At 36.1% G+C, this 16,015-nt stretch overlaps 1 protein-coding gene across 1 annotated transcript; it reads right to left on the reverse strand.

The window, feature by feature from the left end:
- Nucleotides 1-1,054: 1,054 nt before the first annotated feature.
- LOC139849638 (uncharacterized mitochondrial protein AtMg00810-like) lies at nt 1,055-10,561 on the reverse strand. Its single transcript, XM_071839272.1, has 3 exons — nt 10,520-10,561; nt 10,309-10,423; nt 1,055-1,467 (listed from the first exon to the last, which is right to left on the reverse strand). Exons 1-3 carry the CDS (start codon nt 10,559-10,561, stop codon nt 1,055-1,057), a joined length of 570 nt encoding a protein of 189 aa, XP_071695373.1.
- Nucleotides 10,562-16,015: the final 5,454 nt, after the last annotated feature.

Here is a 16,015-nt window from a genome sequence, read left to right on the forward strand (position 1 = left end):
AATCGTTCTAATCCTCTTTTATACTTGATTCTTGCATGAAACTTGACAATGTGATTCACATGCTATACTATTCGAGTCGTAGCGAGCCATAGGACTAATTGAACACATTTCGCCCGACTTTGTGTCGTAACCGGTTAATTGATACAACTTACTTGTTTAGGTCAAGGCTAAGCAACTTTCATCACACGTTTACTTTGTGAAGTACTTTTATACTCGTGCACTCGAGGTGAGATCATAGTCCCATCTTTCAACAACTTTTATGCTTTAAACTATGGGATGAGAAACATATACGTATCATACTTTTACACTTGAACAAAAGTACGAAAACGAACATTCCACGTACGGGTTTGAACAAAAAGCCTCAATTCAATTATCATTAGTTACACTTGCAGGGTGTAAACGTGAACTTATATTATGTGATCACATGGGCTTGACGAGCCTCATTCGGACGGTTCGCTACCGTTAGCGGATGAAATATATTTTCGGGTCTAGTGTATGTTCTAACACTACGCAAAGGGTGCAAAACAGTTAAGTTTGATAATTGGGTGCCCGGGATACAAACAACAACTTTGGAATGCAAATGATTTTGATAATCATCTTATACTAAATCTTGTGGTTCAAATACAACGTTTACTAAAACACCTATGATTTCACCAACGTTTTTTGTTGACAGTTTTCTATATGTTTCTCAGGTTCATACTTGGCTATTTGTTACATGCTTCCGCGTACACTCATACTTGCTTGGAGTCAAGCATACATACATACATACACTAGTGATAGCACCTTTGGATTCAAACTTTTGTCTACAGACTTACGCTATTTATAGCAACCGTGATTTTCAACTTACATTATGTCGCAAGTTTATTTCATTTATACATTATACTTTTGTAAACTTAAACTTGTAGTCAATCCGTTTGGCAAACTAAACTTTGCAAGTCTTGTACTTTTCAAATGAATGCGACGTATTTTTGGTCAAACGAGTCTCATATAGGGACTACGACCACATAACGGGACCTAAGTTAGCGGCGCCGTCAATGACGATTTGGTCGGGTCACTACATAGAACGCCTAGTGTCGGGACACCCTGCCCAATCGGCATCAGTATAAGCAACAAGACGTGTATTAGACGACTTATATAAGTGCACGCCGTAATGTAAAGTGCCTTGTAAATATCGTAAGATGCGATACAACCCATGTAAATGAAGAGCACGCGGATCATGCATATCCAGAAAAACCTGTTGAACCGCATAAGAAATATCAGGGTGAGTAAAAGTGAGATACTGTAATGCCCCAGACAAACTACGATACTTAGTAGGATCATAAACAAGAGGGCCATCAGATCCACTAAGTTTCGCATTAGTGTCAACAGGTGTGCGAACTGGATTACATTGAGACATCCCTGCACGTTCTATAATATCTTTCGCATAAGTGGACTGCTGTAAAAAGAGTCGGTTCGGAAAACGTTGAACTGCAATGCCCAAAAAATAATTCAAAGGTCCTAGATCTTTCATCGCAAACTCACGAGATAACAAAGTAATAATCGATTTCCGGAGTGTGTTACTAGAGGCAGTGAGGATAATGTCGTCTATATATAAAAGAATTAAGCCATGTGCGAACCATTATGATATATGAAAAGTGAATTATCGCACCTTCTATGCACGAATCCAATGGTAGTAACAAAATCTGCGAACCGTTGATACCACGCCCGTGGGGCTTGCTTAAGACCATATAACGACTTCTGAAGGAGACATACGTGATTCGGAAATTTTGTATCACGAAATCCGAGGGACTGGTGCATATAAACTCTCTCTCGAAGGGAGCCATGCAAAAAAGCATTCTTAACGTCGAGCTGATGAATTGGCCAACACTTTGATAAAACTGTTAGAATTCAATATAACAACATGTTCTTAATGTTAACATAATCACTAAACCAATTTAGTAAGATTTATAGCAAGCGGAAGCATGATTTATTAAGAAAACAAGTGTATATATTTGACCAATATATTTGAATTCCAATTAGACATCAAGTCATGAAATATGCTTACAAAATAGAAGTAGTTTATAGGTTATACCTTCTGCAAGTTAGGAGGTATATGAGTGATGATGAAGATGATGAACAAGTGTGTAAAACTCAATCCTTTGATGCACCAACACCACCCTTTAAGTTAGTTAAGATTTAGACACTTAACTAACTAATTAACCAAGATCAAAACCCTTTTGTTTGCACCCAAAATTCTGATCAGCAGCAACAAGAAAGGTGATGATGAATGGAGCCTCAAAACTATGAAACCTCAAGAGATTATACCCCAAACTTATAACCAACACCTAGTACTTTTGTTAGGATTATTTGACACTTGAAAACTAGATTGCAAAGAAGAAAATGATCCTCCTTTTGACCCCTAAAATGCCACGGCATTCAGCAGCTCAGGAGACTGTTTTGTGCAGTTTATTTTGCTCTCTCACTTCATATGTTTGCATGTCTTGGTTAGCATTTAGTCAAGGAGCATGCTTATAGATACTAACAAAAGTATGGGCCATTCTCTAGCATGTTTCTTGAACTCCCAATGCCACTACAAGGATCATGTTATATAATATACATTTATATAAAACTGAATTTATAAAATTAGTTTTTTTATAAAACATGATTTTATAAAACACATATTATAAACTTGTATATTATTTGTTATGTATATTTTATAAAACAAATTTTATAAAATGTAACATAACTTAATTAATTATTTAACCTATAAATAATTAAATCCTTGTTTATATAAGTTATTCCATAACTTATATATAAACATATCAAGTAACATTATTTAAGAAACCTTTTCCTTAAAATTCAAGTGTCGCGTATTTAATCAATGATTCAATCGTTAAGATCAAATACTAATAAGGTGTTGGTAAGTTTGTTATTGGGTATGACCCAACTTGGATCATAACACATTAGCCGCATTACTTTAATATGTCTATCGGGCATACGAAATACCTACAATCTCCCACTTGCACGAGAAACATAAGAAATTAATGTAAGCGATTGATACCACCTAACGACCGTCCATCACCCCCAATATGTTATGACTTTGTGCCATTCAATAACATCATCCCTTTCGAGTTCCCATCTCGAATATGAATAGGTGAATCTTTCATTATATCCTTTCGTCCTAGATGTCATGTTAACTCCAAGAGATACATAGTGATCACTCTCTTATAGATTTAACTTTATCAGGCCTTAGACATCTGACTCTCAACGAATAAGAGGGACAAATTCCATCTTGACTACATACGTCCTAAATATGTACCTTGCATTATGCCTGAGCTCTTCCTTGTGAACTACCATATTTCAGAATAGCGAAGGAAAGAATCAAGGCACAATACTTGGTAAATATCCGAACCCAATATGTATCTCAGGTCAGAGGATACAATGATATTCGCCTTTACTCAAGATTACATGTAATCAACCACAAAGGCTCCATTTAGTGAATCTTGAGAGCGGGTCTTCCAATATTTGTATCTTACAAATATCTATGAACCTTGGTAGCAACCTTGCCCCACATTCAGTCCGTGAATGTATACCAATCCAAGTTCATAATAGTCTAAACCTCACACTTGCTCCCACAAATGTGATCGACTACGGAATTTAGAATAATTACTTATTCATGGATAAAATATGCAAAATAGGAACATAGCTCAAAATAAATTAATGCCATAATTATATTAATGAGTTTGAACAATTTCGTTCCGTTACAATACTTAAAATAAATCATGACCAATCACTAGAATATCGAAGCCCTAATGCACAAACATGTCCAGTATGTTTTGCTCCATGTAAGAGCTTCGTGAGAGGATCCGCTATATTAAGATCTGTGTGAACTTTGTGAATACATATCTTTCCCTTTTCAACTTCATCCCTTATGTAGTTGAACCTCCGCTCAATGTGATGGGTCTTTTGGTGAGCACGAGGTTCTTTAATTTGAGCAATCGCACCCTCGTTGTCACAAAAGATCTCAAGAGGTTCCTGAATGGAAGGGACTACTCCTAAGTCGTCGATGAATTTCTTCATCCATGCAGCTTCCTGAGCTGCCAATGATGCGGCAATGTACGCCGACTCTGTAGTGGATAAAGCAACAACATCCTGTTTCGAACTCTTCCAAGAGACCGCACCTCCATTTAATGTGAAGACATAACCGGATTGTGATCGAGAATCATCTCGATCAGTTTGGAAACTCGCGTCCACGTAACCTTTTACAGCGAATTCCTCCTCACCAGACCCATATATTAGAAACATATCCTTAGTCCTCCTAAGGTATTTCAATATACTTTTGACAGCAATCCAATGACTGTTTCCTGGGTTATTCTGGTATCTACTTGTCAGGCTGAGAGCGCATGACACATCCGGTCTAGTGCATATCATTGCATACATGATTGACCCAATAGCAAATGCGTATGGGACTTTCTTCATTCTCTCTTGTTCATCTTTCGTGGTGGGGCACTGAGATGAACTAAGGAGCGTTCCTCTTTAAATAGGTACCAAACCTTTCTTAGAGTTTTCCATCTTGAACCTTTTCAAGATATTTTCAATGTATGCACTTTGATTCAAACCTATCAATTTCTTGGATCTATCCCTATAGATCCCAATCCCCAAAACGTATTGTGCTTCTCCAAGATCCTTAATAGAGAAGCATTTACTTAGCCAAGTTTTAACACCTTCCATTGCCGGAATATCATTTCCAAATAACAATATATCATCCACATATAGTACAAGGAACATGATAGTGCTCCCACTAGCCTTCTTGTATACACAAGCTTCATCACCATTTTTAATGAAGCTAAATTTCTTGGCCTCCTCATTAAAATGATGATTCCACATTCTGGATGCTTGTTTCAATCCGTAGATTGATTTCTTTAACTTGCATACCTTATTAGGATATTTCGAATCCACAAAACCTTCAGGCTGAACCATATAGACATCTTCCTCAAGATGTCCATTTAGGAAAGCGGTCTTGATATCCATCTGCCATATTTCATAATCATAATGAGCAACAATGGCAAGTAATATCCTAATAGACTTCAGCATTGCCACAGGCGAAAAAGTTTCATCATAGTCAACCCCTTGAGTTTGAGTGAAACCTTTTGCTACAAGTCTAGCTTTATATGTATCCAAGTTTCCATGTATGTCGGTTTTCATTTTGAAAAGCCATTTACAATCAACTAGCCTAGAGCCAGGAGGTTGCGCAACAAGTTCCCAAAATTGGTTGTCATACATGGATTGCATCTCAGCGTTCATGGCTTCCTGCCATTTATCTTTATCAATCCTTGATAAAGCATCTTGGTAGTTGGTTGGTTCATCCAAATCAACCACATAGCAACCGTCCATGAGAAACCCATATCTCTCAGGAGGATTACTAATCCTACCAGATCTGCGAACGTCTTGTGTATTTTGATCATCCATTTGATCATTCTCAACATTTTCATGTTGAGTGCTAGTGTCAACCAATAGTGTATCATCTAATTTATCTTGAACCTCCTCAAGATCTACCTTCCTTTCACTATTACCTTCCATTAGGAACTTAGTTTCAAGGAATTCAGCCTTCCAAGCAACAAATACATTCTGCTCGGAAGGATTATAGAAATAATATCCCATATCATCCTTGGGATATCCTATGAAGATACACTTCGTGGATCGAGCATTCAACTTATTAGGGACGTAATGCTTAGGATAAGCTTCACATCCCCATACCTTTAAGTATGATAGAGATGGAGGTTTTCTGAACCACATCTCATGAGGAGTTCGTTCCACTTTCTTGGTTGGGGCCATATTTAAAATATGAGACGCGGAGCATAGACAATAACCCCAAAATGATAGAGGCAACGAGCTTCTAGCCATCATAGATCGAACCATATCCATTAGGGTTCGGTTCCTCCTCTCAGAAACTCCATTCAGTTGGGGTGTTCCAGGAGGAGTGAGTTGCGAGATAATCCCACAACTTCTAAGATGATCTTGGAAAGCATCGCTTAGGTATTCACCCCCTCTATCGGTACGAAGTACCTTGATTGTCTTATTGAGTTGATTTTGTACTTCGTTTTGATACTCTTTGAATGCTTCAAAAGTTTCGTCCTTATGTCCTAACAAGTAGACATATCCGAAACGACTGAAGTCATCAATGAAAGTAATGAAGTATCTTTCACTGTTCCTAGTCATGGACTTAAAGGGTCCACATACATCCGAATGTATTAATCCCAATAAGTCCTTAGCCCTTTCATAGGTCCCTTTGAAAGGTGCTTTAGTCATTTTGCCTTGTAAACAAGATTCACATACATCAAACGAGTCTAGTTCATTTGATTTCAAAAGGCCATTCTTTTGAAGTGTATGCAATCGATTCTTCTTTATGTGACCAAGGCGACAATGCCACAAGTAGGAATCACTCAAATCCCTTTTGAGTTTCTTGGTGTTCGTATGGAACAATGAGCTACTGCATGATGTGTCATTATGAACCAATTCATAAATATCATTCGAAGGCGAAGCCTTAAAATAGAACACATTATCTAAAGAAACATGGATATCATCATTAATGAAATTAAGATTAAAACCATATTGTTTCAAACGGGATACAGAAATAATGTTTCGAGATAAATCGGGTGTATACAAAACATTTTTCAAAATAAGCTCCAAACCACTTGGTAGCTTTAAAACAAAGTCTCCTTGAGCTTTCACTTGCACCCTTGCTCCATTTCCCATGAAGAGACTTGTCGTTCCCACTTCTTGATCACTTCTTTTGAACCCCTGCAAAGAATTGCAAATATGAGTTCCACATCCTGTGTCTAATACCCATGTATTAGAAGAAGTAATACTAAGCTCAATATATACCATATATACATTACCTGAGGTTTGCCCTGTATCCCTCTTTTCCTTCAACTCCTTAAGGTAGACCGGGCAGTTTCGTTTCCAATGACCCATTTCACCGCAACCGAAGCACGGATCTTCCTTGGGGTTAGCCTTTCCAGCAACCTTTTGCTTCTTGTTGTTGTTGGTTGGGGTAACCATCTTCCCCTTTCCCTTGCCCTTGCCTTGGTAGGCGGGTCCTTTCCTCTTAGCCGCCTTTGGCTTAGAAGTGTTATGGTTTTTGGACCCGCCTTCATTGATCGTAAACACGGGTGAAGCCCTTTTACCCATGCTTGCTTCTGCTGTCTTAAGCATGGCATGTAATTCGCCAATGCTTTTATCCCAACCATTCATGTTATAGTTTAACACGAATGTGTCAAACCTCTTTGACAATGAGTTAAGGATAAGGTCCGTGGCTAATTCATTAGACACGTTTCAATTTAGACGGTTTGCTCGATCAATAAGGCTTTTCATCTTAAGGACATAAGATGAAACAGATTGGGTGTCGTCCATCCGACATGCATGAAGCGCTCGGACCGTTTCAAAGTGCTCGACACGAGCTTGTTGATGGAACATCTCCTTCAACTGTGTGATCATGTCATATGCACTATGATGCTTGAAGTCCTTTTGGAGTTCGGGTATCGTAGTCCCAAGCATGAGGCAAGAGACTTGTAACGAATCGGTGCAATATTTCTCCCAATAAGCCATGGCTTCCGTATCATCCTCGTCCGGTTGATCGGGAATGGGGTCTTCCAACACATACGCCCTATCCTCTAGTTTGAGGACAATTCTTAGATTGCGGAACCAATCCATGAAGTTCGTATGGTTGAGTTTTTCCTTTTCGAGGATTGACCTCAACGATAGGTTGTTAAAGTTAATAGGTGCGTTAGGAATGTTGTTGTTGTTATTGGCGGCCATCTACAAAATTTAACAAAGTTGTTTAAGTATCAATTTTAATTTAACAATCAATACCCTTTAAATCCAATTGATATTTATTAAATTTTTGAATCCAACGGTAAACCAAATTTCAGTTAGGTGACCTTTATCCCGTCATTTGATTTAGTTAGGTAGTCATTATATGATAATTGCAATCCTTTTGCAACTTCTAAGTTATGGGATCATGCAATCCTTTTGCATGGCATATTATCCCATCAACGCCTATTTGTTCATCATGCTTCGGTGACCCTAAGTTCATGATTTCCAAATCAAGTCGTCCTACTTGTGTAAACGTGTAAACTTAACATACAAGTGGTTAGGTGACCTTTATCCCACAAGCATGTGAAATTTACCTTAATCATATTAGTTTGCTTACAACGGTTAGGTGACCTTTATCCCATTATGAGTTCCTTAATATTTTCAAGTGTCACACAAAAGGATGGCGTTTAACTTGTTTGCCTTGTCGATTAAGGGATTTTAAGTTTTCGTTAATTCTAGTTTAAGAAAACATTTATGCCATACACCAACATGCATTTAGTGTATGGTTCATTTGAAATCCATTTTCAAGTCTTGTAATTTTAGCCAATTACTTGATATAAACCATTTTATATATATGATCCTTATCATGTTCTTAATAACCGTTTATTAATGTCTTTTTAGCCGTTTTTAATTTAGCCATTTAAATTGACATTTTGCATGTCGTTAATAATTTAACCAATTAAATTGTAGTTATGCTTGTTGTTAACTTGAGTGATAACTTGTTGTAGTAACATACACAATCCACAATCATACAAGAAATATAACAACCACGCATGCAAACAAATGTGTTCACAATCAAGCCAATTTGGTGGACATTTGTTTAGCCGAAAACAAATGTCACCGGTTAAGGGTTAAAACACAAAGTAGAAGGTTTTAACCTCCCACTTAAACTTGCATCCAAATGCATCTTCATGTGTTCTTCAAGTCTTCATCATCTTCATCATTTTACAAAATATATCCTAATACATTTTGTCTAGAAAATGAAAATACAACCTAATCTATTTTACATGCCAAATATAAAATAAATTACATAACCAAATGAATATTATTACAAACCAATTGAATGAATAATTACAACCATATTGAAATTAACAAATCAACCAAACAAACATTCATTCAACCACAAGGTCTTGGCTATGATTGTGAACAACAACATATGAACAAATATGACCAATTTGCAAGTTCCAAACCCTCTTGGAACCTCCAAGAATTCGGCCACCTTATCAAACCCACCCAAACCCGAACATTTTTACATTCCATAATCATGCATGTGCATGGAATTCAAATATAGTGGGTTTAAAGACCATAAAAGAAGCATAATCCATAGACTTCGGCTCTAGATACCATTGTTGGAATTCAATATAACAACATGTTCTTAATGTTAACATAATCACTAAACCAATTTAGTAAGATTTATAGCAAGCAGAAGCATGATTTATTAAGAAAACAAGTGTATATATTTGACCAATATATTTGAATTCCAATTAGACATCAAGTCATGAAATATGCTTACAAAATAGAAGTAGTTTAGAGGTTATACCTTCTCCAAGTTAGGAGGTATACGAGTGATGATGAAGATGATGAACAAGTGTGTAAAACTCAATCCTTTGATGCACCAACACCACTCTTTAAGTTAGTTAAGATTTAGACACTTAACTAACTAATTAACCAAGATCAAAACCCTTTTGTTTGCACCCAAAATTCTGATCAGCAGCAACAAGAAAGGTGATGATGAATGGAGCCTCAAAACTATGAAATCTCAAGAGATTATACCCCAAACTTATAACCAACACCTAGTACTTTTGTTAGGATTATTTGACACTTGAAAACTAGCTTGCAAAGAAGAAAATGATCCTCCTTTTGACCCCTAAAATGCCACAGCATTCAGCAGCTCAGGAGACTGTTTTGTGCAGCTTATTTTGCTCTCTCACTTCATATGTTTGCATGTCTTGGTTAGCATTTAGTCAAGGAGCATGCTTATAGATACTAAAAAAAGTATGGGCCATTCTCTAGCATGTTTCTTGAACTCCCAATGCCACTACAAGGATCATGTTATACAATATACATTTATATAAAACTAAATTTATAAAATCAGTTTTTTTATAAAACATGATTTTATAAAACACATATTATAAACTTGTATATTATTTGTTATGTATATTTTATAAAACCAATTTTATAAAATGTAACATAACTTAATTAATTATTTAACCTATAAATAATTAAATCCTTGTTTATATAAGTTATTCCATAACTTATATATAAACATATCAAGTAACATTATTTAAGAAACCTTTTCCTTAAAATTCAAGTGTCGCGTATTTAATCAATGATTCAATCGTTAAGATCAAATACTAATAAGGTGTTGGTAAGTTTGTTATTGGGTATGACCCGACTTGGATCATAACACATTAGTCGCATTACTTTTATATGTCTATCGGGCATATAAAATACCTTCAAAAACAAGAGTGAGAACCGTGCGAATAGTAGCAGGTTTGACCACGGGGCTAAACGTCTCATAACAATCAACTCCGACCTGTTGTGACCTTCCATCACCAACCAAACGAGCCTTATATCGCTCAAAAGTACCGTCAGACTTATATTAATGCTTAAAAACCCACATAGAACGAATAATATGCATATCACTAGTTCGTAGAACTAAAACCCATGTCTTATTATCAATTAAAGCATTATACTCGTCAGTCATAGCTAGTTTCTAATTATGGTCAAGTAACGCATCTTTAGGATTACGCGGTATAGGAGATAGCTCGGTAGAAGTAGAAAGATTAAAAGGAATCTTGGGCTTAAAAATACCCGACATGCTACGAGTGTGAATTTGTCTAACCGGAGAAGTGTGATGAGAAGGTGGGTGGGCTCGGCTGGCTATCTGTGGGAAGTGTCGGTCCAGTTGGTAAAGTAGGTGATGAAACAGGAGAAGACTGGACCAAGGATGGTGTAGAAGGGCCAGGAGAGACAGTGGGAGATGTGGGCTCAGTTTGGTGTTGAGCTGACGGAGCTGACGGAGGAGATGTGAGCACAATAGTACTGGGTCGTAGGAATAGATGCGGGTCATCAGTAAAAGGAGAATAATACGTTGGTGAAGATTTATTAATTTTGGCGAACAGAAATTGTATTTCATCAAACATAACATGGCGTGCGATTATAATTTTGTTGGTTGTGAGATCATAACATGTATAACCTCGATGATTAGATGGATAACCAAGGAAGACACAAGGAGTGGAACGAGACTGAAGTTTATTTATAGTAGCGGAAGGTAGTAGAGGATAACATAAACATCCGAAAACACGAAGATGTTTATAAGCGGGGTAACGTTGGTAAAGAATTTGTATTGGGGTAGAATTGTGAAAAAGTTTATTGGGAATAATGTTTAATATATAGGTTGCCATTTGTAATAAATGGTGCCAAAAATTATGTGGTACAGAAGAGTGAGCAAGAAGTGTGTGCATGATATTGTTAATTGCATAAATTTTGCGTTCCGCTTTACCATTTTGAGAAGAAGTATATGGACATGAAAAGCGAAAAGTCATACCATTATTGGCACAAAAGGAATGAAAAGAGTTATTATTATATTCTTTGCCATTATCGCACTGAAAAGATTTAATGAGCATATTAAATTGTGTTTGTATATATTTGATATTTGGAGAAAGCAAGAAAAGTAGAGAAAACTTGTGATTTCTTTGAAAGTGGGTAAGTTCATAGAAAATTAGAGAAGTCGTCAAGAAAAAGTACATAAAACCGGTATCTGGCCGAACTTAAAATTGGGGATCACTATGAATAATGTCAAAAGGTAAGGAAGTAGAATTAATAGAATCAAGGAACGAAAATTTTATTTCTTTACCAAAAATGCAAGATTGACAAATAGATGTCTTATTATCCTTATGACAAGAAATAGAATGATTATTCTTAAGAAAAGATAAAATACGGTTGCCCGGATGTCCCAAACGATGATGCCACAAGTCTTGAGTGTCATACCCCCCAAATAAAGCCGGGGGTAAATATGACTTTTCCAATATCATGACACCGTTATATAAACGAGAACGACTCTAAATGAGACGTTTAACAAAATCAGTAATTCAATTGCAGTGGAAAACGAAATGTTTTACATGGTAAACCCAAATGTAATAAATGTTTAACAAATGCTAAAATATAAATAAATGTGGACTCCAATGCAACAGCAAGCAACATAGGGCAGCACATAAGATATTCTTCACCTGAGACAAACATGCTTAAAATGTCAACACAATGGTTGAGTGAACATCATAGGTTTAATAATTAATAATTTTAGACCACAAGATTTATTTCAAAACATCAAAATATCCGATATGCCATGAGTTATAATATCGAGCTAAACATTAACCCCTAACACTGTACGGGTGTCGGTAATTATTATGTACCCCCTTGAAAATCGGTCAATGGGTAGATGTAACATCCCGCGTTTTTCCATTAATTTATTTTAACGCCCATCTTTTTTTTTTATAATAACTTTCGTCATCTATATTCGTACAATTCGTTAACTAATGTTCTTGATAATTCCGTTATTCGATTATAACATCTCCCGTTTTTGTCGCGTATTTCAAAGTAATTCGTTTGGTTAATTCCCGCACCCGACTACAAACTTGAGGGACTAATATTGCCACTTGGGCAAATTTGGTTAACTAGTAACCCACCACCACCACCACTCATTTCATTCCATCATCTCCTCTCTTTTCTTACTTCCCTTTTTACTCTCAACTCACACAAATAAGGATTCATCATCCATTTCACATCTAGGGAGCTTACAACAAATCCGACAACATATTCGTGATCCTCTCTTCATCCTCTTCATTTTGGTACCAATTTCATCTCATTTGGGTAACATTTCTAAAACTCTAGATTTCATGTTCTTAGTATTTTTGACTAGAAATGGTGTTAATTAGTGTCTATGGCTCAAGTCTAACATGAATATGTGTTTAGTTTACTCGATTTGTTGTTTTGAGTAACTAGCTTGAATATGAAAAATGGGTGTGTTTAATCTTGAATTTTAGATGATTAAATGTTGTTTAAATCTTAAAGTTCATGTATTAAATGTGTTACTAGCATCATTAGCTTCATTTTGATGTGTAGGTTGATTTAGAAAAGCTTCATTTACAAAATGGTTGAATTCATGATTTTGGTTAGGGTTTGATGAACTTTAAAATGGAATTTTGATGAATTGAATGCTATGAGATGTTATTTGTAAGTGTTTAGTTGTATTGTATGTTTAATTACCTTCGAAACGGCATATCGTATGCGTAAATTGGATTCCCGAATCACCGTTTGCATTTTTTAGCTTGAAACGTTAAATAACGATCATTCGACGAGGATTTTGATTTTTGTAAATGATGTTTTTGGAAAATGAAATGTGTTTAGTTGTATTCCTCGTCAAATTACCTTTCCAACGATATAAGATACGTGTTTTGAATGTTTACGGTTCATAAGTTATATTTGTTTGAAGTTTGGTTTCTAGCATATACATGAAACAGCCCAGCATTTTTTTCAAGTGTTAAGCCGCGGAGCGGCTCCTCTAGCCACGGCGCGGCTTAAAGCGTGGAAAGTGGGCTGTCCAAAATTTCCAATTTTCGTAAAATTCTACCTATGCTACGCAACTCCGATTGACATGAAACTTGGCCAACATGCTTATATATGACTTCTAAGCTTAGAAAAATTGTCCGAGACCCGACCCGAAAACGTTGACTTTTCGTTGACTTTGACCAAAGTTTAACTTTTATTCAAACTTAACCAAACACTTATGCAATCGTTCTAATCTTATTTTATACTTGATTCTTGCATGAAACTTGACAACGTGATTCACATGCTATATATTCGAGTCGTAACGAGCTATAGGACTAATTGAACACATTTAGTCCGACCTTGTGTCTTACCTGGTAATTGATATAACTCACTTGTTTAGGTCAAGACAAAACAACTTTCATGCACATGTTTACTTTGTGAAGTACATTTATACCCGTGCACTCGAGGTGAGATCATAGTCCCATCTTTTCAACAACTTTTATACCTTTAAATCATGGGATGAGAAACATATACAGTTTTATACTACATACTTTTATACTTTGAACACAAGTACGAAGAAACAAACATTCCACAGTGAGTTTGAACAAAAATCCTCAATTTGATTATCATTAGTTACACTTGCCGGTGTAAGCGAGAACTTATGTTGTATGGCTATACGGGTTTGACAAACCCTCATTCGGACGGTTCGCTACCATTGTGCGGATGAAATATATTTTTGAGAAATAGTGTATATTCTAACACTATTGTGATGGGGTTCTATGGAAGGAAAGTTAAGTCTTGATAATTGGGTGCTCGCGAACATACTTTTGGAATGCAAACGATTTGGATAATCAATGTTATGGAAATACAAAATCTTGTGGTTCAAAAACAACGTTTACAAATACACCTATGATTTCACCAACGTTTTTCGTTGACAGTTTTCTATATGTTTTTCAGGTTCATACTTGGCTACTTGATACATGCTTTCGCACACTTTGATTACTTGCTTGGAGTCAAGCATACATGCATATGCTAGCGATAGCACTTTTGGATTTAACTTAAGCATACATACTTACGCTATTTATAGCAAACCGTGATGTTCAACTTATATTATGTCGCAAGTTGTTTCATTTATAATTTACTACTTTTGTAAAATTATCTTCTTGTCGAACTGTTTGGTAAACTAAACTTTGTAAATCTTGTATGTTTCAAACGAATGCGACATAATTTTGGTCAAATGCGTCTCATATAGGGACTATGACCACGTAACGGGACCTAAGTTAACGACGCCGTCAATGACGATTTTATCAGGTCGCTACAGATGGTATCAGAGCGTTGGTTGTAGGGAACTAGGATATGCATTAGTGTGTCTGACAGAGTCGTTAGGACGCATTAGTGAATCTAGACTACAACCGGATAGTTAACCATTGTATTCTAACTTGCATCTGCTATAGATAGCACTTACTTGACTACTTGTGCATGTATACTTGAATCATTATTAGGCAAACTTCTTAATGGCACCAAGCTTTCATCATACGAATCCGTATTCTGCCACTTTCTGGTAACACACGTAAATTCAAGATTCATACGCGTAAGGATAACGACGCTTTCATTCGTTGAACTAGTTTGGAAAATTCTGTTTTCCATGTTATTCGTCGTCGTCCCGGCTTACTATCCACAAGTGTTATAAAGTTACCACCACTACTTTAGATGAGTATCGTCATCACTATTTATCACTACGGTTACGTACTACTCGTTATCATAATTCGTTACTCTTTTCGTGCCTAAAGACATTATTGTTTGACTTGAACCGCATTGACGTGAACAATCATTTATACACTTCCCTCGGGAAACGCATCTTCAGAGTTGCACTAATTCTTTCGATTCGATACGAGTCACGTTAGAGACGTCGTTACACTTTGTTCATTTTAAATCTTCACGATTTCACGAACTTGAATCCATGGAGTGATGTGGGAATGGAGGTATGAGTTAGTGTAATATTATAACGACCCATCCTAATCCATAAGAATGAATACATTACATTTGGTTACATCGCGAGGTATTTGACCTCTATATGATACATTTTACAAACATTGCATTCGTTTTTAAAAAACAAACTTTCTTTGCATCGAAAGTTGACGGCATGCATACCATTTCATAATATATCCAACTATAATTGACTTAATAATAATCTTGATGAACTCAACGACTCGAATGCAACGTCTTTTGAAATATGTCATGAATGACTCCAAGTAATATATCTAAATGAGCAAATGCACAGCGGAAGATTTCTTTCATACCTAAGAATAAACATGCTTTAAAGTGTCAACTAAAAGGTTGGTGAGTTCATATGTTTATCATAAAACAATAAAATTCACCATTTTGATAGACCACAAGATTTAAATCCTGCATGGTACAAATGGGCCCGAATCCTATACCCACCTGTAATGTACATGCGATATCTTTTAAATACAGTACACCTTTCTCGTGTACGAAATCATCTTTCATAAATCTTAGTAACCGTATACATATCTCGTACACAAAAAAACATACACATAACCTGTGTATAAAATCATTCTCTCGATACATAACGTTCACTTTTCATTACTTT

This window comes from Rutidosis leptorrhynchoides, chromosome 5 (assembly GCF_046630445.1).
Source record: "Rutidosis leptorrhynchoides isolate AG116_Rl617_1_P2 chromosome 5, CSIRO_AGI_Rlap_v1, whole genome shotgun sequence".
Lineage (NCBI taxonomy): Eukaryota > Viridiplantae > Streptophyta > Magnoliopsida > Asterales > Asteraceae > Rutidosis > Rutidosis leptorrhynchoides.

Coding starts and splice junctions, on each gene's coding strand:
- LOC139849638 (XM_071839272.1), bottom strand. CDS start 10,561: ATGACTGACGAGTATAATGCTTTAATTGATAATAAGACATGG. Junction 10,424..10,519: donor TAATTGATAATAAGACATGG/GTTTTAGTTCTA, acceptor GAGCGATATAAG/GCTCGTTTGGTTGGTGATGG. Junction 1,468..10,308: donor TCTCACTCTTGTTTTTGAAG/GTATTTTATATG, acceptor TGGGCATTGCAG/TTCAACGTTTTCCGAACCGA.